The following is a 21754-nucleotide window of genomic DNA, read 5'->3' as shown; positions in this document are numbered from 1 at the left end:
TAAACAATAACCAGTTCGTTGCCCACTTGCTTCAGAACCATTTCGCTTTCGTACATAATAGCAGCAAATATCGTGTAATCCTGGGCATTTGCTGCCTCATTTAGCCTGTAGTGAAAAATCAGCTGCTTTGGGTCGTTTGTCAAGTTATCTTTGTTTTCTCGAAGGTCGAAGTAAAGCAAAGGGTAAAGTGTGTTATAGTTGGTTGGCTGAAGCTGAACTCCTGTATTGTAATCATTCGTTCGGTAACGGTAATTCATCACGTCGTTGAGGATTCGCAGCTTGAAATTTTCGTCATACTCCAGCTCAGGATAAAACTTGGAAGTACCGTACTGCAGCCTGCAAGTAGCGAGCTTTGCTGTGTCATCTCCGTCAATGTTAAAAGTGTCAAAAAAGTACGGGTTCTGGGTAAGAGTGTTCACTCTTCGGGTCTGCTGGATGAAAATAAAAACATGCTTTGCGTTTTTAATTCCAGGACTTATCTGCCAAGTTCCAAAAGCAGTGCGTTGGCTGGTGCTGGGCTCCACCATTTCACTCATGTAAGTCCACTTTCTTGGTTTTAAAAAGTCTTCATTAGCAAGCATTTGCCCTTCACTCGTAAACCGAAGCAATGGAACCCACAGCTCAAGAGTTCTTACAACAATTCGCCTGTTCGTACCGTCGTTTTGCCAAATCAGTTCTGCATCAGACTGAAGTTGTATTTCAAGCTCAAGCGGCATTGGTGGCAAGAGCTTGTCACTAAGCTCTTCAAAAAAAGAGTACCTGTTCAGAGGAATAATAGTGTTGACCGTTAAACCCCCGTGAGATAACGCCCCCCTTTGTTTAGTTCCATTGTTTGGTGAGGCTGCTTCTGTTCTATCATTGTTTGCCGTATCAAGATACCAAAACTGGCTTTTTGCCACACTTCTGGAATAGTCATCAGAAAAATCCAACAAGTTTTTGATAAATATTAGCTTGTGAGCGTTGTCAACGTTGTAAAGAGGTTTTCCAGCAGATTTTACCACAAGTTTATTTATCAAAGAAAAAGATCCATTAATTGGCGATGAACGGGTGTCTCCTGCAACAGCGGCCCCATCTGCGGTTGCTTCGAATGTGAAATCTGCACGGATGTAAGCGTTGTACCAGTCGAACCAGTTGTCTCTGTCTGTCACAGAAAATTTGTAGCCACTTTTTGCCTGTAGCTGATTGTTTCCAGGAATTGTTATGGGCTTGTCTAACCCAAATCTCATGAACTCAGTTTTTTCCAAAAACTTTCCGCTTCTGAACATCGCTTCCAAAACCAGGTGTATATATTATCCACAAAAAAATTAATTTTCTGAAATGATTCGGTTCACCTTCATCTCTGCTTTTCTTTTCAAGATATTTTCAAGCTTTTGTCTCGACGTTTGGTTGAGTCCTTTCTCCATAGTTGCTTCTTTTTTTTTTCAAAATATTTTCAAGCTTTTGTCTCGAAGTTTGGTTAAGTCCTTTCTTCACAGTTGATTTTTTTCGAGAATCAGGTGGAAGAGTTTTTTTTCTTTTCAAAACTTGCTGAATTTTTTCCGCGCCGCGCTCTGCAACTTTTTTGGTAGTTTCAACTGCTTTTTCAGCAGCTTTTTCAGCGACTTTTTCAGCAGCTTTTTTGGCTGCCTCTTCAGCCTTTTTTTTCCCACTTTTTGCAAATCGTTTACCGATAGACAATAAAGTATCTCTTACGACACCGGTTCCTTTGTGCCGATATCTGTAGTGACCTCTGTCGTAAAACCTCGTCCATTCGCTTGGGTGGTTCATCCTATACTTTTCTCAAAAAATCATTCTTCCTCTTCAATAAAAATGCTCAAAGCGACAGGTTGATCGTTCAAAAAAAGGTCATTTCCAAGTCCGTCACTGATTCTGATTCTTAGCGAGTTAATTCGGTATTTGTTAACTGGATGCCACAAGAGTCGACGGGGCTCTTTCGAAAATGGATAAGATATTTGAAGAGTCGATGTTGACAACGTGTACAAAACATCGTCTTCAATGTTGTCAACAGCTCTTGAAACAAGGTCGCAATGAACATAAATCCAGTCTACCCCTCTCGTCAAGTTTGGAACATGATCGCCAACGTTGTTAGCATCGTTCAAGATTTTTTTTTCAAAACCAATAAGATCTGAAAAATTGCCTTCTCTTAAATCAAGCTCGTAATCCTTTGCAATCAAAATTGTGACTCTGTATGTCGTGGTATAAAAATAAAGTTCAAAAATGTTTTTTGAATCATCAGTTTTTCCTGTTTGAGTTTGAAAAGCGTCGTTCAAGTCTTTGTAATCATACATTCCATCAGGAATAGTAACATCAGTCCAGTCTGACTCACTTTTTTTCTTCCATTTAAATTTGTTATTTTTATATTTTTCTGAAACATTGTACCAAGAATAGCTCATTGTTACAAGCTCGTTCATTGCCGCTTTGTACCTTTTTGAAGGGTCCAAAACAATTGGGGGGTTCAAGTGAATTTTAAAGTCATGTGGTTCATTTCTTGCATCACTCTTTTTTTGCAATCGCGGAGTTAAGCAAAAGGTTAAGATGTTTCATCTTATATACTTATGAAAAATTTCTTTTGCTGCTTCTGTTGAAAGCACTTTCTGTTTTGTTAACTTTTGCAGCAATAAAATTATTTGACTTTGCAACTTTTTCGAAGTGTTTCCTGCATCAATTGACCCGAGGCTTATATAAAGTCTGTCAACAAGGTCGTTAACATCAACAACACCACTCCCCTCTTGATCTGGTGGTTCTTTTTCGAAAACTGAAGAAGATTTTGCTTTCTTTTCTCCCCTTTTTTCTCTCCTTTTTTTTTTTCTCTTTCATCCCTTCTTTCTAAAATTTCGTCTCGGGCTTTTCGTATGTCTGGAATAGTGTAACCTTCCCATTTTGATTTCGGACTTTTCACGACATAGTCGGGGTTGTCTTTATTTTTCGTTAACATGCTGTTCAGCACCTGCAAATCAGTTGATTCTGATCCCTGAATTCCTGGGTTTTGTGGTGTCCCCCATTTGGCGCGTTCAACTGACTGAGACAAGTCTTGCGAGGGGGTAGCATCTCCATTTTTTGCATTATCATCATCATCATCATCATCATCATCATCATCCTCCCCTTCTGCAAGAGGTGGGAACCGGTGATGATGTTGGTGTTGGTGGTGGTGTTGATTCGGGGGTGTCGTCTTCGAAATCTTGGTTAGATTCAGCTATTGAATAGTCAGGTACTTCTGGTGACGGCGGCGTAGTTGTCGGGGGCGTTTCTTCATCTAGCATAAAATTTTCACCAAAAGGGTAGTTAAAGTCAAAATCATCCAGGTTATAGTCTGGCCCTTCTTCAGCATCAGTTTTTTTTCGTTCATCCGTTTGCGCTGTAAAGGCGCGGTCAAACCTTCGTGTCAGCGGTTTAAATACCTCCTCACCTGAAAGCTGTCCAAATTTTTTTTCAATCGCTTTGTTTTTCATTGCAGTAAGTATTTTTTCATTTTGCTGCTCAACAGCGGCCTTTTTTTCAGCAAGTGTTCGCCATTTTTTCATCGACATCTTTTTGCGTATATATATAACGACTAAAAAATGAAGATTCCGAATTACGATCCTGAGTTTTATTCGCAAAGTGCTTTCAAACAGGGGCATACAAGCATGCCATCTGACACTTTTCGCATGCTTATTTGTGGTCCAAGCAACTCTGGAAAAACAAACACTCTTTTACACATGCTTTATGAGCTTTTGGTTTACGACAAAATTTATCTTTGTGCAAAAAATCTTCATCAAGAAAAGTACCAGTTGATTCTTGACGATTTTGAAAAAAGAGTCAATCCTGAAACTGGTTATGAAGTTATCGAGGCAAACAACACCGTTATTCCCCTTGAAGAACTCACAGATGACAACCAAAAAATTGTCATATTTGACGACATGGTTTGTGAAAGCAATCAAAACGAAATCATCAATTACTTTATAAACGGAAGGCATCGTCAATGCAGCGTCATTTATCTTTCTCAATGTTTTTTCAAAGTTCCAAAAAATATCCGTGACAACTGCAGCCATTTTTGTATTTTTTCCTTTCTTCCAAGAGAAAATAATCGTATTGCAGATGAGCTTGGCATAGACAGAAATCAGCTTAATCAGGCAACAGCAACAAAATTCTCTTTTTTGTATCACGACAGGCCAAAAAAAACTACGAAAAAAAATTTTGACGAATATATATAATGGGTGCTTTCAACGGAGACACAGGTCATCCTTCAGACAGCTCTTCAGGTTCTGGCCCTCCCGGCCCCCCTGGCCCAAGAGGTTCGATTGGCCCTGCTGGGCATAAAGGCGACACTGGCCCCCAAGGCCCCCAAGGTCCTACTGGTCCTGCTGGTCCACAAGGTTCTCGCGGTCCTACTGGCCCCGCTGGCCCGAAAGGCGACACGGGTCCTCAAGGCCCCCAAGGCCCAACTGGCTCAAGAGGTTTCGTTGGTCAAAAAGGCGATAAAGGTGACAGCGGCCCAACTGGCTCTACCGGTCCTGCTGGTCCACAAGGGCCCCAAGGTGCAACTGGCTCTGCTGGCCCCGTCGGTGCAATTGGTCCTGCTGGTCCTGCTGGTCCAAAAGGTGAAACAGGTCCAACGGGGCCCGCTGGTGCCACTGGGCCTGCTGGACATACTGGGCCTGCTGGAACAAAAGGGCCAAAAGGGGATGCCGGCCCAACTGGTCCTACCGGTCCACAAGGTCCCGCTGGCCTAAAAGGTGACCCTGGACAAATGGGTGTTGTTAATCAAAATTTGGTAATGAACGACCATTCAATAAAACAGCTTGCTAATCCTGTTGGTGACCAAGACGCTGTAAACTTAGTTTCAATGCAAAAGTATGTTTCAACTCACTCAATTTCTTCAGGAGTAAACGAAAATTTGTTTTCACATTTGTTTTTTTCTGCATCTTCTTTTCAAGGTGTTACAAATGTTAACTCATTAACAGTTGTTGACAATTTTAACTCCGGTGCTCACTTACTCAAAAAAAGCGCTTTTCGTTTTAATTTAGTAAAATCTGGAAACAGTTTCAATTCAAGACTTAAAATCGGCCTAACCGGGTTGCCCTCTGGTGATTACACTCTTTGCGTTGAGTTTTTCTTCCCAGAAAGTGATCTTAACTGGAGTTAAAGTGCTTCGTCACCTTTTGGAAGTAACACTGTCAATTATCATACAAAAAGATTCAACAATCACACGCCAAAATATACGAGAACAATCATTCACTCACAAAAAAATGCGTCAAACAGTGACGATAAACTTTTTATTGACATAACCAATCCTGGTTACTCGGGGTCACAAGCAAGTGAGCAAGCTTATTTGATTGTTTATGGTGTAAAGGGTTATCAAGCGGACTTGCCAAGCGATGTTTTTGAAAAACCTTTTATTATTTCTTCTGGAGACATGGTGCTTGAAACGAATATTGATATGAATGGGTTTGAGTTAAAAAACTATTTTCCAAAAATATTGAATTTTGCCATAAACGGTTTTTATGATGGAACCGATGGTACAATTACTCTTGGGGGTGGTTTTCACCCAAGTTCTGTTGTTTTTTATTCGGTTAAATTTAATTTTAATTTAAATTACTTTATTATGCCCGTTGATGGAAGAATTGAAGAATGGCAGTTTCTTATTTTAAGTAAAAAAGATGATAATGTTGTAAATGATGAAGTACAGGTGGCGATCAAGGTTCAAACAGAAAATGGTGGAAGGGGGTCAGCCACAATCAGTCCAACCGTTTCTAATTTCCAAAAACAGGACCTAGTTTCATTAGAAGCATCAAAAGGAGACAAAATTTTGGCCGCAATTTCAAATAAAAACGGAGCAATAAATACAAAAACAGGTTTGTTAAATTTAATAATTACCGGTAAATATTAAGACGTACAAAAAAAAAACAGTTTTAAAAGAGTCAATTGCCTGTCAAAAGGTTTGCGACAAGCTCTTTGTCAAAAGTTTTCAACTGTGCGATCGCCTCTTCTGACAATAAAATCACTGTTTGATTGTTTTCTTTAGCAATTTTATTATGTTGAAAAGTTTGTAAAGGGGGTCCAATAAACCTTTTAACTTTTTTTTTCCCACTTGTTATCAAAACTCCTTTTCTTCCTCGGCCCATCTTTGTGTATATTCCAATGTCTGCAAATGTTCAATTGGAATTCCTGCTTGCTCGCCCTCTCCCTCCTCACCCCCGCTCCCCTTTTTTTGTTAATTGAAGTTCATATTTTTTTCTTTAGCGTTTAGAGATTCTACACGCCAGTAGTCTTCCTCTATAATATCTGCACAACATTTGTGAATTTGTCCGTGATAGAGCCCTGAGAAGTGCTTTCTAACCGGGATTGAGTCATAAAATTCCTCTTTTGTGAAACTTTTGTCGCAATACAGGCAAATTGTTGCTTCTGAAGAGTAACTTTTTGTCGCCATGTACTCATTAGTTGCATTTGTTCAATTGACATGAAGCCGCGAGCGGCATGCAAATTTGTGCGTGGGTGTCGGGGTTTACCCGAATGATATTTTTAGACGTTAGTAAGTTGTTTTTATTCCTGTGTGCTTAAAATCTGAGTTCTAAGCACTCTGGAATGAAAAATCTATTGTTTTACACGTGCACAACTATTGTTCTTTTGATTTAATGCACGTGATATCAATTATGACTCCTTGCCGTCTAATTCAGTGTGGTATTTGTCGAATTACGTTGAGAGCGTGACGTGACAGTCACGGGCTTGTTTGAACATGTCAAGGGCTTGCCTGAACATGGTATGCAAATTTTGTTTTTTTCCGCGTGGGTAAACAAAGTCGGGGAATTTACCGTGACTCATTAACACTTGCCAAAAAACGAACTCCAGCTGCAATAAAAGCGTCTAATTCGAGGTGGTATTTGTCGACTTCCCTCTGTACTACTGGGAGGGTTGGTTTGGTAGGTTGGAACAAAATTTATTTATATGTAATTGAAGAATAAATGGTGTGCGCTTTGGGTTCTTTTGTTGTCTGGTATTTAAAGCTTGAAATTCAATGCTGTGCATTTTGGTCAACCGTTTGATCGGTATTTGAACAAAGCTTTCTTCGAGCACCCGTGGGGGGGGGGGGGTGCAAATAATCGGGGCGAGACGAAGGTAAATCGGGAGAGATCGGCACGATGAAAATTCCTCCATTCTGAACTTTCGTCGCGCCGATCTTGCTTGGTTTGTTTGTCTTGCCTGAGTCGTGACGTCACGCGCGAGTTTCGCTACTTTTTGGCTGGTCAAAAGCACGTCACTAACCACAAAGCATTTACACCTCAACTAATATAAATAGGGCACGTCACAACCTGGTCCAGTCACAGCTCGTTTCTCAACAGACAGCTGACAATGGATATTAAACTGCTATGGGTTACTTTACGTGGGAAACATTTTGTTACCTAGATAAAATATTAACCACGTTACTCGATCGTTGAGTACTATAGAATAAAGTAAAATGCGATTTTACGACAACTGCCATTTTATTAATTTTCTTTGGTGCAATTCAATGTTACATCCTCTAACGAAATGCTAATTGCAGAGTAAATCATTCTTTTTTCTCGTGTTCTTATTTACCAAGTACAAAAAACTCCCAAAAATATTTTATTGGTTTTAAGCTATATAGAAAAAACCTTTAAAATTTGTTTTGAAGCTGCCAAAAAATGCCGAGGATGCAGTCATGATCAGTAACAAGTTAAAAACGTTTTTCGTCTCAAGTATTCAGCATGAAATGTATAAAAATACCAAACATCGGTAAAAGAGGAAATCCTTGTGTGCAGTTAACGCCTGAAAAAGGGGGGGGGGGGGGGGAAACAGAGAAGTTAGTATCGGGCACGTCCTGTTGATATATAGAGGATAATACATGGTTGCGCGGAGATTTGAAATTATCTTCGAGTGTTCTTAGCTAGAGGGGACTTAGTTCAAAGAACTATTAAAGGGTCGAACTACGACGAGAATTAATAAATGTTCTCGGCGCACTATCAAAAGTTCCGAGAATTCACCGAATTTTCTCCAAGTCTAAAACCTCGCAATTTCCTCGGTTTCAGTTCTCGCTGTTAACGCGCCCCGCCCGAAATGAAGCATGTAAGTTTAAAACTTCGATTTTCTGTAATTTGATGTAAGACCCCTGTGTGTGTCTGATGCCTGTAAGAAGGAGTGTTAACACTCTCCCGGCCTCAAGAGTCCTCATGTGCTCGATGAGGATGAGTGAGTGAGTGAGTGTGTTAACACTCTGAATACTCACCTGAATAATGTGTACACAGAATATAATGCAAAAGCCACTGTGCCACACCCAACAGCGACCGCGGCATAGTCCTTGTATTCCCATTTGCGGTGAGATTCCTCTTCCTCAATACTTGAAAAGATACTTTCCTCCGCTTGGTGCTCCCCAAGCGAACAAGTTGGAACAGGCAACTTGCAAACGTACTTCATAAATCCTAACTCTTGAGTTTGTGCCGCATTCTCGATCGTTATGCTGAAGACAGTGCAATCGTGTCCTAATCCTGTTTCTTCTTGTGTGACACTTGACTCTATTTCTTCTTCTTTTCTCGCCTGCTCCTGGTCCGACAATCTTCTTAACTCATTTGCAAACCCTCCCGCCATCATGTAATAAGCTTTAACCATCTGCCTCGCGTCCTCTGTCATTCCGCTTGAATAAAGCAAGTTTTCTTCTTCAAATGTCCTTTGCATAGTTTCTTGATATCCTCCGGCGGGAAAACCAAGCGGCCTCGTGCTCTCTTCAGTCAATCCTTTTATCTTCGGATAGACAAAGCCCTCGTAATCTAAATCAAATTCTCTCTTTGTAACGCAGGGAGCAAACATTGAGGTAATCATCTCCGCCATGTCCTCAACCCGTTCCTTTGGCATAGAACCATTCTTTACTTTAGCTTTCTTCGGTTTTTTCTTGAACTTTACAGCCGGTTTACTCTTCTTCGTCCTTCCTGCGGGAAATAAAGGAAAATATAAGCTTACTCCTTGTTGTGAATGAAATTCTTGTCCACAATTTTCTGCCCCCTGTACAAACAGAATTTTTCGTTATCGTTTACTCGTTACCCTCTGAGGCAATCACATCCTATTCTATCGTAAAATCTACAGTTTTATAGCAAAGTGGAGAAATACGCGGGAAACCGTGCGTGCGCGAGTCACGATTAGTTTTTGCCTTTGTTGTGATAAGTTGAGAAAGCGACGCGAATAATTTTACCCAATCGCTAAGCATAGTAGGCATAACCAACCAAACGCAAGTTATTTTCGGGAAAACTATAACCAAGGCACTCACAATAGCCAATAAAGACATGTCGCGTTAAGCTTGCTTCTGATTGGCCAAGGAGTTGGTGGCGCTAGCTTTTAGAGCTTTTTTTGCTCCGAAATACTCGTACACTCTGGTCAGACCAGTAAGAAAGCAAGAACTATCCTATAACTGATCTAACGTGCTAATCTGTGTAGAGACCCCACCTTGACACCGAAGACAAGAATTTTGTCCAAAACAATAGACAATAAAAGAAAGTTCAATGACTAACACCCTACTTACCAAAACCTTTCAAGACGAATGCTTGTAACGGCTTAAAATCATCTGTTTTGACTGCTAAGATTTCTTCTACAGTGAAAACGGGTCCACGTTTGTTGAAGAAAATCTTGCCAGCCTTAAAATCCAAACGCACTGAAACCGAAGAAACACAACAGGACGTACAATTAACTTGTGCTAATATGGTGATTAAAAAATTAATGAACGTTCTGTTGCATTAGAATATCTGAAGCAAAATCTTATACCAAAAAAGCTATATAAGGACCCTATATTATGACGGAGCGCACATGTGAAACGGGACTAATCGACTATTTAGCACTTAGTTGATGTCGTTAGACAATAGCGAGACGCTTTATGACATATTTATACCACGTAACACTCAGGTCATGCAGTGAAAACCGGTTAGCCTACTTTAGCTTGGGTTGCTTACGGTTACCTTTTAATAGAGTTAGGATTTCTATCAAAAATAATCCAGATTCTGGCAGCTGGTCGTCGGTGGCTTAGTAGATATCATTCCCGCTCGGCATGCCGGCGACCGGCGGGTTTGAATTCCCTTTTGGTCTTAACTTTTTTTTAACTTAAAAAATAAGTTAAGTGTGATTTATACCTCGTGTATGAAAAATTAAGAAGTCTCACGACATCAAATGAGCGCTTAATAGTCACCCCTAATGTTAAACACGGTTCAGAGCACGTGATTAGGTCACGTGTAGAATAAAAGGAAAGCGTGTCAGCATTGCATGACAATTGTGACATTTTTAATTGAGCATAAAATACAACTGGAATTTTAACAGAGTAACCCCAGGGAATTTGATGTTAAGCCTTTGAGACTAGAAAACCAGCGAAAATTTCAATCAGCATATGCTTAACTAAACAGCAAATCAATAAGTAGTAAAAAAAATAGAGACTCACGCATGTTGTGTAGAACGAACCAGATCAACATTTCTAGTTTGCAGTCCCTCAGTTTAATTAACATTCCCTGCACTACCCTCATAGGTGCAAGGTTTTTACCGCGCTTCAAGGACCTTGTAGCCTCAACCTTTAATTCTAGAAGAAAAAGCAAAATAAGAGCGATTGCATTCTTTCTTTTCGTCTAGTCAGTTTGTCTTTAAGCGCTGTCAGTAGTGTGGCAAAGGATTGTCCTATGGGAATCACTTCTCTATATAAAGCAAAATTTTACGTAATTGTTTCGATTCTTTTGCTGTGTGGCAACAGCTGTTTTTGTTTGTTTTTGATTGGTTGGCTGGCTGTTTTTGTCTGTTTGTTTGTTAGCCGACTGGATGTTCTTGCGTTTGTTTGTTTTCTTGTCTGTTAGTTTCTGTAGTTTTTTTTTTGTTTGCTCGTTTGGTCGGTTGGTGTGTTGTTTGTGTGGTTGCTCGGTTGGTGGTTTGGTCGGCTGGTTGTTCGGTTACGGGTTGGTAGGTTGGTTAATGGGTTGGTTGGTTGGTTGATTGGTTCGAACGTTTGTTGTCGGTCGGTCGGTCGGTCGGTTGATAGATTTGTTGGTATTAAAAGTTGTTTGTTTGTTTTTGGTTGATTGGCTTTTGTTTGCCTGTTTATTTGTTAGCCGCCTGGTTGGTTGGTTAATTCATTTAGACAGGTACTATCCATCGGCCCATATTGTCTTTGGTTTAGGTTAAATACACAATCATTTAAAGACTACCCTGACTAAACCGACACTTACTTCTAGAATTACGCATCAGCTCTCTGAGCGAGTTCATGAGGTCGTTGTTGAAGCGTCCACGTAAAACACGTTTTGGTTTGTTCCTCCATATTACACATGTAATAAACATGTGCAGTACACATAAAACACACACCAGAGTGTGCATGATATCCCTTACTTCGGGTTCTCTATCAAATGCGAACAATCCTGAAAGAAAAGAATAACAAAAGGGCAAAATAAATGATCATGTAATAATAGTCACAAAAGACCAACCAAAAAACATGAAACGGTTTCCGGTTATTGCTTTTTCTTGAATGGAGCCTGGAAATAGCAGGAGTATCCAAACGGTACGGAATCTTGCAACGGTTTGTGCCAGCTGCGATTTAATGACTACCTCAAAATGCAGTCCAGGATTTTTAACCGAAATTCCCGAATAACTATTTTCATTTACTTTGCAACTGAAATTCAAGAGATTTTTGGTTTAATGGTAAGCAACCTCGTTCCCGAGGTGAACGGAGAAGAGAAGAGTAGATTTGAGTAGTAATGTCAAGTTTTAAAATCGGTGCAACCAATTTCCTCCATTTACTTTTTGCACTCTCATCTTTGCGAACAAACATAACTTTTCGTAATGCGTCTTAAAAAAAAGTTTATATTCTACATGCGCGCGCGCAAAAAAAAAAACAAAACAACTCTCACGCGCACTCTTTCAAGCGATTTTGACAACATCCGTTTTTGTCGCTTTTTGAAACTATCGCGTGTGTAGGCTTACTACCATCTAGAGCACAGGGAAAGATCTAGAACAGGCTGTTTGATGGAAAAACGTAAACCTTTTGACGTATTTAATTTGGAGGAGCCAGCCGAGAATCTTTGTGCAAGTCAGATGAATACTCAGAAAACAGTTAAGTAAGCTTAAAAAACCGTTTTTTACGCGCTCTTAATACGTTACCTGTTTTTGAATCTCTCGAGCAGAGTCTGAATCCAACCATGGAATTTTCTTCGCATAACAGTGGTCCGAAGACGACGAAAAGGCACAGTAAAATCACCATTTTCTTCTTGATCAATCTCCGTGGATTTGACAGGATGAAAACTACTCAAATACTGTCCAATTTCCTTTGTTGACGTCATAAATTGCTCGCGCTTTACAGAATTGGCAGAATTCTACCGCGCGCGCTTGTTTACTGGTCAAGAGCTACGTCGATTAGAGTATAGACTGAGGAATAAGGAAGTAGGGATTGCGCAGTAGTGAGACCGCTCGCCCCCACCAAAACTTTAGTGAAACCACCGCCTAACGTAGCAGCGAGAGTGAGTACAAGTTCAAGGACATTTTTCAAGAAACATTCACGGGAGAGGCAAATAGAATTGTGAGTAGTGTGTTACATTATTACAATAACATTATAATGTCGAGGTTAGGATTTCGAGAGCTTCTCGGCACGAATTAAGTTATACTTTTGTTCTTATTTATAGTTTGACTATTGTGTATTGTGGACGCGAAGACAAACACGATTCAGTACAGAAATTAAAGTCACAATTTCCCTGTGGTGTTGCCACTTATATCTTATCACTTCGAACCAGCACAGTGTTCGAAAAAAAATCTGGTCATTTTTTTTTTTCAATGAAACAGAAAATGGCACACAGCTTTACATGGTCATATGCGAACAGAAGAAAACTTTTATGAAAATTTGACGGTTAATGTTAACTCGAGACGCAGGTAAAGGTTTTCATAGTATTTAATTACTCTGGAATGTTTCTTGTAATGGCCGGCCGTTTACTATTAATTAGGCATTAAAAACGACTATACACAACCAATAAGAGCAAACTCTGCAATTCTCGCTTGACCCAGGATGAAAGAGCCTTACTTTCTGGTGTCTTTATTAATATGCTTTCCATATATTACATTTTTAACTTTTTTTTTACCTTCCAGTATTATCAGTCTACATAACTATCTTATAATTACATTTTTAATCGGGCGTGGCCGATTTAAGGTTTACCCTTTGGTCGTCCTAGAGCGTAGTCTCCTGGCGCGGCCAAAAAGACGGGGATAGCTCGGGGTTGCTACAAAACCGCTACGGGTGACGCATACCGCAATGGTTTTCATTTTAGTTTTGACAGGAAATCGTTGCAGGCACACTTGGTCGACTTTTGGGTTAATGTGTAATCAGGTTGTGTTTTTTTGCTTCGGCGGAAGGACAGAGAAAAAAGCTTACGGGGCAAAGTACAGTATGGGGCCCAGTTCTCGGCCACTTTTGACGTAAACTTGTATTTCTTACCTCAGAAGAATCGCAGGAACTTAAAATTTCTCCCAGAGCTAGCTACATTATTCAGCTTTTTGGTGTAAAGCTATCGACCGGTCAAAAATTAATTTGCCCGAGCAATAATAAAAATAAAAGCTCCATTTGTGGGCCCAGTTCTCGGCCACCTTGGCCCAGTTCTCGGCCACTTTTGACGTAAACTTGTATTTCTTACCTCAGAAGAACCGCAGGAACTTGAAATTTCTCCCAGAGCTAGCTACATTATTCAGCTTTTTGTTGTAAAGCTATCGACCGGTCAAAAATTAATTTGCCCGAGCAATAATAAAAATAAAAGCTCCATTTGTGGGCCCAGTTCTCGGCCACCTTGGCCCAGTTCTCGGCCACTTTTGACGTAAACTTGTATTTCTTACCTCAGAAGAACTGCAGGAACTTGAAATTTCTCCCAGAGCTAGCTACATTATTCAGCTTTTTGGTGTAAAGCTATCGACCGGTCAAAAATTAATTTGCCCGAGCAAGAATAAAAATAAAAGCTCCATTTGTGGGCCCAGTTCTCGGCAACCTTGGCCCAGTTCTCGGCCACTAAAAAGCTTGTCCGTAATTATCTGTAAAAAATGCTCAATTAATTTTCACAGTCATAAAATCACTCTGTAAACCTATTTATACTATATCGATCCCAAATTATTTTTATGATGCTTTGTTTTACTTTAGAAAAGAAGGATTTTAACGCGCCTAGTTGCCTATGTGCAGGTTCTGGCAAAACCGCATTGTGTGACCCGTGCATTTAGATGGTTTATTTTGCAGTGAAAAGGTCTTGAAAGATTTAGGTGTTGTTGAAATAATAGACAAGACAAGAGTCAGCTCAAAACTTAGAGATAAGATTGAACTTTATTTTTAAAACATTTATTTCTTTCATTCTGGCAGCAGCAGATGAAATTATATTAAAAACCAAGCGCTAAGCTGTGATAGCGAGCAGGGTGGCCGAGAACTGGCAAATACGCAAACGTCGCAAGAAAAAATTTCGAAGTAAATTAAGACCAAAAAATACAACGGTTCAACAAAAAGTTAACTAAAGCAGAAAGCTGAATTATTCTACGTTTCACATGCCAAAAATTAGCTCGTATGGTGGGGGCTTTTGGATAAAATACGAATTTAACTACATCCATGAATTTGGAGCCGTAAACAAACAACTTTTTTGGGAATGCAAATTCACCTACCTCCGCGTAAACTCGACGTGTGAGCTTTCTATATCGAATTGAACGATCAAACTCAAGATACTTAAAGCACATGAATCAGTCTATCGTTTGAAGGAAATACCTTTTTCTTTTGATTCAACTGGAGTGTGAAAAAACGCGTTAAACACAAAGTGGCCGAGAACTGGGCCCCATACTGTACTGATATTCACCATTGTGAAATTGCACTTACTTTGACAAGTTAAAGTTATTTTTGTAAATGAAAAAGGTAACGTCATTGATGTCACGCAGTGTTTTTTTTTTTTAGCAAACTAGATGGTTTGCTGGTTTCTGACTATGAATGGGGGTGTGATCTTGCGGTATATTTTTTGAGCCTGACTCCGCCGTAAAACTTTTTTTTTATTTAGCAAGAACTGTGTCGATTTTCATTTCTGAACAATTGGTCGTCAAGTCGTTTGTCACAAAGAGTAGAATGTTTGTACAGCATGTTTTGGAATTATTTTAGATTTGGTTAGTAAGACGCTTCTGAAGACCTGAGCAAAACATTGGGAATGTACAGTATTAATAGGAACTTGAATGGAATTTTTCACAAGTTGGATAAAGGTATCAACTGAAAAAAATGGAATTCAAAATGAGAACTTGGATTTTGTTGTAATTAAATTTTATCGCGGATTGGATGCATAATATCACGGCTTTGAAAGTCTTCAAATAATTAGAAAGGTTCCTTTCTTCCTTTTGATCTTATTGTTATTTTCATGTATTGATTATTCGAAAGTGGTTTTCGTTGATACGAAAAAAAAAAACGGGTTTTCACTGAATTGCTCGAAGTATTTTTAGACGTGATAATATTGGCTTAATCAAATTACATTGTGCACGAAATATTTGTTATTCTTTTGTCTTGAAACTTTGAGGAAATTGAAATTTTTGTTTGACAGTAGTGTATGAAAGGCATTTTATAGAACTGAATAAAAAATTAGAAACTTTGATAAAGGTTATTTCAAAGATTGATTTTGCCTGATTTTGAAGGGTTTCAGGAGTTTTAAAGAGTGCTGGTAAACGGCTGTATGTTGTTTGTGATTACGGATCTTATTTAGTTTCGAACGCTCTAATTTTTGAAAGGTTAAAACAGGTTAAAACCGGGCGGTTTCATGAGTTTTTTGGGTAGAAAGGTACGGTGGTGGTCAAAAAAAAAATGTTTAGAAAGGAATGACTGTAGTAGCACGTAAGTCGGAGGTTTGCGTGAGTCACGGGGTATAGTATGCGTGAGCTGGATTTCCGGCGTCACAACGGCATGTTTTGTTTACTGAAAGATACACTCGACGTTTAGTTAGCTTAGTCGGCTTGGGAAACTATTTTAAAAATGAATGTTGTAATAGTTAATTAATAGTAATCTAGAATTAACCCACTCTCGATTGGAATCTGTTCTGGATTCGCGCTACCTTTTCGCCGCGAAGGAATTTTGTAAAATTTCGCTAGTGGAAAGAGGTACTGTAAGAACAGTATCAATAACTCAAAAGGAGGAACTTCTTTGTAGCTCTGAATTAAGACGTATGATAAAATTTTAGAATAAGAAACTTTCGATATATGGTTTTCATATTGTTTTTGTCAATTTCCTTTTGTGGCAGATTTTTTGAGAATCAGCTTTTCTTTCGTGTGATGACAGACACAGGACAGAACGAGAGGTGGATGAGAAAGATGCCGAAGATGAATATATAGGCACCGAAAAACGACAAGAACCGTCAAGGACTTATCTTTAGAGGGCGGGGAGTTTTGGCATACTGTATTTTGAGGACTGGACTGGACTAGTAAAACGCGGACTAGTAAAACGCGGAATTGTAAAACGCGGACTAGTAAAACGCGGACTCAGGTAAAACGCGGACTTGTAAGAGGCGGACTAGTAAAACGCAGACTCAGGTAAAACGCGGACTTGTAAAAGGCGGACTAGTAAAACGCGGACTAGTAAAACGCGGACTTGTAAAACGCGGACTTGTAAAACGCGGACTTGTAAAACGAGGGCTTGTTAAGCACGGACTTGTAGAGCGCGGACTTGTAAAACAAGCGCTTGTAAATCGGATAAAACTAAACGGTTTAGCGAGCGAAACAATTTGTGTTTGAAGCTCTTGTGTGTTTCTTCGACGGCATATTTCTAGCTTTTTTGAGCACTCTATGGTCTGTTTTAGCGTGGAGATGTTTTTGCAGTATAGCACATGTTCGTTCTGCAAACCCCTACTAAAACAACGGGATTGATGCTATGAGTTGTGTGCATATGTTTCTTTCTTTCCACTACTTGACGTCTGTTGAGTGCAGTCGTTTTTATTGCTCGCACGAGGTAGAACGGGGCCCGTCCAGAAATCAACAGTCAATCGTAAATAAAGGTGACGGGCCTACACGACTCCTACGTTCGTGACATTAGAATATTTGCCGTTAAATGTTTAAATTCGGTCTTTCGACCTTATTTGCTTCTGACTTCTTTCTGAGGGTACTGTTTTAATTTGGGGGCAGTATGTGGTAAATAAAGGTGACGGGCCTACACGACTCCTACGTTCGTGACATTAGAACATTTGCCGTTATATGTTCAAATTCGGTCTTTCGACCTTATTTGCTTCTGACTTCTTTCTGAGGTTACTGTTTTTTTGAGACATTATGTATTGAAGAGAGCCGTAAGATGATTGTGGCCAAGGAATTCGAAGTGTCTAGAGGCGTTTTACAAGTCCGCGTTTTACTAGTCCGCGTTTTACTAGTCCAGTCCAGTCCAGTCTACAAGTTAAAGACACATCAAGACCACCCCACTGTGAATTGCCATAGCACAGACAAAATTATAGTCAATATCTTATGTGTTTTTAAGAGAATTACATAAGAACCAAGGCATGTCTTGTCTTGCCTTACATTGACATGCAATAATTTGGAAATACTAAGCTCGTAACAGTTTAAGACAGAATCCATCAGGAATTTGAGTAACATTAATTTTAGTTACGCAAAAATTGAGCACCAGAATAATTTAAATCCTTGTGTTCTTTCATACCTTGTTAAAGGCTTGACATGTGATAACACCAACATAACACCAACAACAGTTCTTTATCAGTGGGGATTGAAGAAAAAAATGGAAACATCATCACACAGTTGACCCCCATGCAAAAACACTCCAGGATGTCACGGGGCTGTTTGGTGTCCGTCTGCCAATTTCTAACTTCAAATTCCAATGTTAAATTCACATTAAATTTTCAATATTTCTTAGTTGTCTAAATTTTACTAATTCTTTTAAAAAAACTATCACCTGCCAAACATCCTCAAAAATCACTCAAAAAATTACAAAATACCGCAATACATAGATACATGGGATGAGTGAAGTTTCCTTGGATTCCTTGAAACACCAACAAGATATTTCCGTTTAAGGTGGCTGATAATGGGTTTCAGTATTTCCCAGTCCTTATACTTTGGTTCAGGACTAAAAGCCTTCATCAATTGCTATTACAGTAATGGTATGAAACAAATGTTCAATCATTCATCAACAAGTTGTGATCATTTTCTTGACAATAGTAGTTCCCCGGTAAACAGTTGTAGTACTGTCCCATCAAAGTGCAATGCCTGGAAAATACCGAAAAGCACACGACCTTCAGGTGAAACCGCACCTTACAGTATTACCAATACACTGCACTTTGCTAAGTCTTAAAACTTTACATTGTCTATTCGTCTACTTCAATCGTTTATTTGTATTGTGTGAGATACATTTATAAATTGAAACCATCATGTCTTTAAGTAATAATGCAATCTCGACAACGTTCTAGATATTATATTATGCACACTAATACAGCTCATGCAAGCCCTGTGACTTACACAAACACAGTCGGACTGAGTGCTTAACTTAAGTAACTGCTTCGTGGTTTCTGCTGTACTGAACCCTGCCTTTCAAGGCAAAGCGCCCGATTTTAAGCTTCTCAAGCTTCTCAATGTTCTTGTTATTTAAGGTCGCGCGGGACCCTTGCTCATTAATAAATTCATTAGCCAAATTTCTTGACGGAGTGCTATCTTGTATAGCTTTAAAGATGAATTCCAGTCCGTACTGCGCAATCTCGGCTGCAATGTTTATGTGAGCCCACACGAACGAATGTTTACAAGCAAAACTAAAAATTCCGCGACAAACTTACCTTTTTCTTCATCATTAACGCCAGATATCCTTGCAGAACAGATAATAACGAGTAGAAGAACCTTGACGCTATTTCAAACCGACGTTTCAGCTCATCGGAAATTCTTAAACGAAACGAACTGTAATGGCGGACTAAAAAACTTCATGTATGCTGTCACCGAAGTGTAACGTTTCAACGAATTCAAAACAAAAACGAAAACAAACCCCGAGTCTGCGCAGTACGGACTGGAAATCAGCTTTAATTCACTACATTTTGAACATCGATTCCTCTAAAATTTAACGAGGATATTCGGGGATGATAAAATTACACCATGATTGTCCTTTTACTGAGAGATGACCGTTGTCCGTGATGTTACAAGCCCATAAAAGTTTAACTGCAGATAATGCGATTTTGTGTCCAAGTTTTCAGCTAGTACAGCGCACCAAATTAAATGATTGTATAGCCTAGTGATAAATCATAACCTCTTTTGTGCTACCACTAGAACGAAATTTTCGATTTCAAAAACTGCTACAAGTTAATCGCTTCTAAGACAGCAAAAATGTGAAATCTTAACTTTGAAACGTGCTATCTTCATTTTGAGAAGAAAATTTAAAAATTCGCTCTAGTCATAGCACAATAGAGTACACCAAGTTTATGTTCCTCGTGAATCAACTCTTGAAATTGTATATCGACGGAGAAAACTTGGACACAAATTTGCAGGTTTTGAGGCTTCCGAAGACCTTCCGGGTCAATGTTTACAACAACGTGTGATATATTCAAAGCTGTGAATCTAATTAGGATAATTCCCTATGTTTCAGCGCACGTGCACAAAGCTGAGAACAATTACTAGTAATTACTTGTACAAAAGAGTTTAAAAACAAACATTCTCATGAATATTTCGTTTGTTGTCGGCTTCAGTCGTCCGGCAGTTCGTGCATTCTCTTTAAATAAATACATGCCAATGATTGCAAGGGTCTTGCGCGACCTTAAGCTTACATGTAAGACATACATTTTCACAAAAACGATGTAGACTACAAATTGGCTTAACAAGATACTTAGATAAATAAATGCAGTCTATCTGATTAAAAAATTATTGCGTTCGACGGTAGGAGAACGCATCCTAATCTTGCGGTGGCCTGTGGCCTCGTGGTTGACCTGTGAACGCACAAGCGAAAGTGGTTCTATGTGTCGTATTATGTATGTCGGTATGTGGCAAGTTGGCCTCGACCTCATGTGATTAGAAAATAGAAAGCAATTAATTGCGTCACAGCAACGTCATAAAAGACAGCGAGCGCAAAAACAATTCATGAAGCCGATAACGCTAGGCTGTGAACAATTTTTGTGTTCGACGGTAGGAGAACAAATCCTAATCTTGTGGTGGCGTGTGGTCCCTTGGCTGTCCAGTGAAAGTCGTTCTATGTATCTTGGTATGTGGCAGGATTGCTAATAAATGACGTCGCAGTTTCTTTGTGAGAGACCCTGGGAACAAGGTTGATTCGTTCTAACGATCTTCTTCGGTTTGCGTTTGCGTTTTCGGCAGTCCTCCTTTTAACAGTAGTAAAAACTTTCTGTGCTGCCTCGTGCACTGTTGGATTGAGATTGTTTCTCTGATAGTTTCAAGTGATGTTGGATGCGCGCTTTATGTTGCACGCGCGGTCGTTTTAAATTTGCATGACGATATAAACAGTCGTGTAATTCGGATTACGTTCGCTAGCCTTATCTTGGGTCGAACGCACTCTCCTAATCTCTGATTATTACAAGTTTAGTAGAGCTTGCAACCCTTGTAGCGAAATTCTCCATTTTAAACCAATTTCAACAAATTGACCATGATTGTCCCGAGTGAAACCTACGACTAGGCTAATTCATCAGTGCTCTTGAATGTCTTATTTTCCAGGAATGTAGCATCTTTCGTACGCTTGTAAATATGACCCTCTAGTGCAACTATTTCTTTTTTTTTGGAGGGGGGGGGGGGGAAGGCTAGGGTTTGTTGTATTGTTCTCTTGTTCTCTCGAAGGGTATCCAGCCATTTAAGTGAGACGTAGCTAGAGCTGCTATCTTTTTCAGTACTTAGCCCGATCATCATGTTTCTCTGGGGAGCCTCATCTACATTCTACATCTACATTTAATATGTTGGTAAAAAGTCCATACGGATATCACACCAACGTCTAAAAATAAGTAAAAATACAATATGTACATATATAATAACTGAAAATTCTAAATTAATTCTAAAAATCTAAAAATTCTAAAATTATATGGGTAAACCACTAAATTAATAAAAATGCTCGCGCAGTCCAGACTGGAAAGACGTAAGAGAGGCGGACTCAACAATCGCCGCAGGGAGTGCATTCCACTCTCTTATGGTCCTCGGAAAATACGAGTAAAAATACGCATTTTTCGTCGCTCTATATTGCGTATATTTGAAATTATGGCTGCCGCGAGTTCTGGATTCATAATGTCTACTAAGATAGGAGTCAACATTTATACCTACAAGGTCGTGACTCATTTTATATAGTAATATAAGTCGGAAAGATTTTCTTCGTTGTTCCAATGTTTGCCAGCCCAACTCCTGGATCATATCAGTTACACTGGCGGTTGGGTGGTAGTCGTTTGTGCAAAACCGCGCCGCTTTCCTCTGTACTCTTTCGAGGGAGTTTATGTCCTTTTGGAGATAAGGATCCCAGGCTGCGCAAGCGTATTCGAGCTTTGGGCGAACAATAGCCGTGTATGCAGTTTCTTTCACATTCTTGGGGCAATTCCAGAGGTTTCTTTTAATCATTCCCAGAACCTTGCTTGCTTTGCCAGAGATGGCTGAGACGTGATTTGACCATTTCAAGTTGTCGTTCAGGATTACTCCTAGATAAGAAATAGAGTCAACTTGTTCCAACTCGGCTCCACAAAAGACATACTTTCTCTGTGGAGGAGCTTTATCACAAACGGTTGAACCATGCCTACAGCAGTTATTTAGTTAATGAGTTAGTTTTTCATTTCAAGGTTTTAATGATTCTTAGTTTTTATTTCCATTTTTATAACTTAGC

At 39.5% G+C, this 21754-nt stretch overlaps 1 protein-coding gene and 1 long non-coding RNA gene across 2 annotated transcripts in view; one reads left to right on the top strand and one right to left on the bottom strand.

Moving 5' to 3' along the window:
- Positions 1-7445: 7445 nt before the first annotated feature.
- LOC144652587 (uncharacterized) lies at positions 7446-12263 on the bottom strand. The gene is made up of 6 exons (XM_078512648.1): positions 12103-12263; positions 11178-11363; positions 10406-10540; positions 9503-9631; positions 8219-8915; positions 7446-7761 (listed from the first exon to the last, which is right to left on the bottom strand). Exons 1-6 carry the CDS (start codon positions 12200-12202, stop codon positions 7755-7757), a joined length of 1254 nt encoding a protein of 417 aa, XP_078368774.1. The 5' UTR covers positions 12203-12263; the 3' UTR covers positions 7446-7754.
- Positions 10581-21754, top strand: part of LOC144652696 (uncharacterized) — a 33616-nt gene continuing 22442 nt past the window's right edge. The window contains exon 1 of the long non-coding RNA XR_013570608.1: positions 10581-10935. This is a non-coding gene — a long non-coding RNA (uncharacterized LOC144652696). The remainder of the gene's footprint in view (positions 10936-21754) is intronic.

The sequence above is a fragment of the Oculina patagonica genome, chromosome 4, assembly GCF_052425735.1.
Source record: "Oculina patagonica isolate OP01 chromosome 4, crgOcupat, whole genome shotgun sequence".
Lineage (NCBI taxonomy): Eukaryota > Metazoa > Cnidaria > Anthozoa > Scleractinia > Oculinidae > Oculina > Oculina patagonica.
Note: the sequence above shows the minus strand (reverse complement) of the source record. Positions and strands in the feature narration are given on the sequence as shown.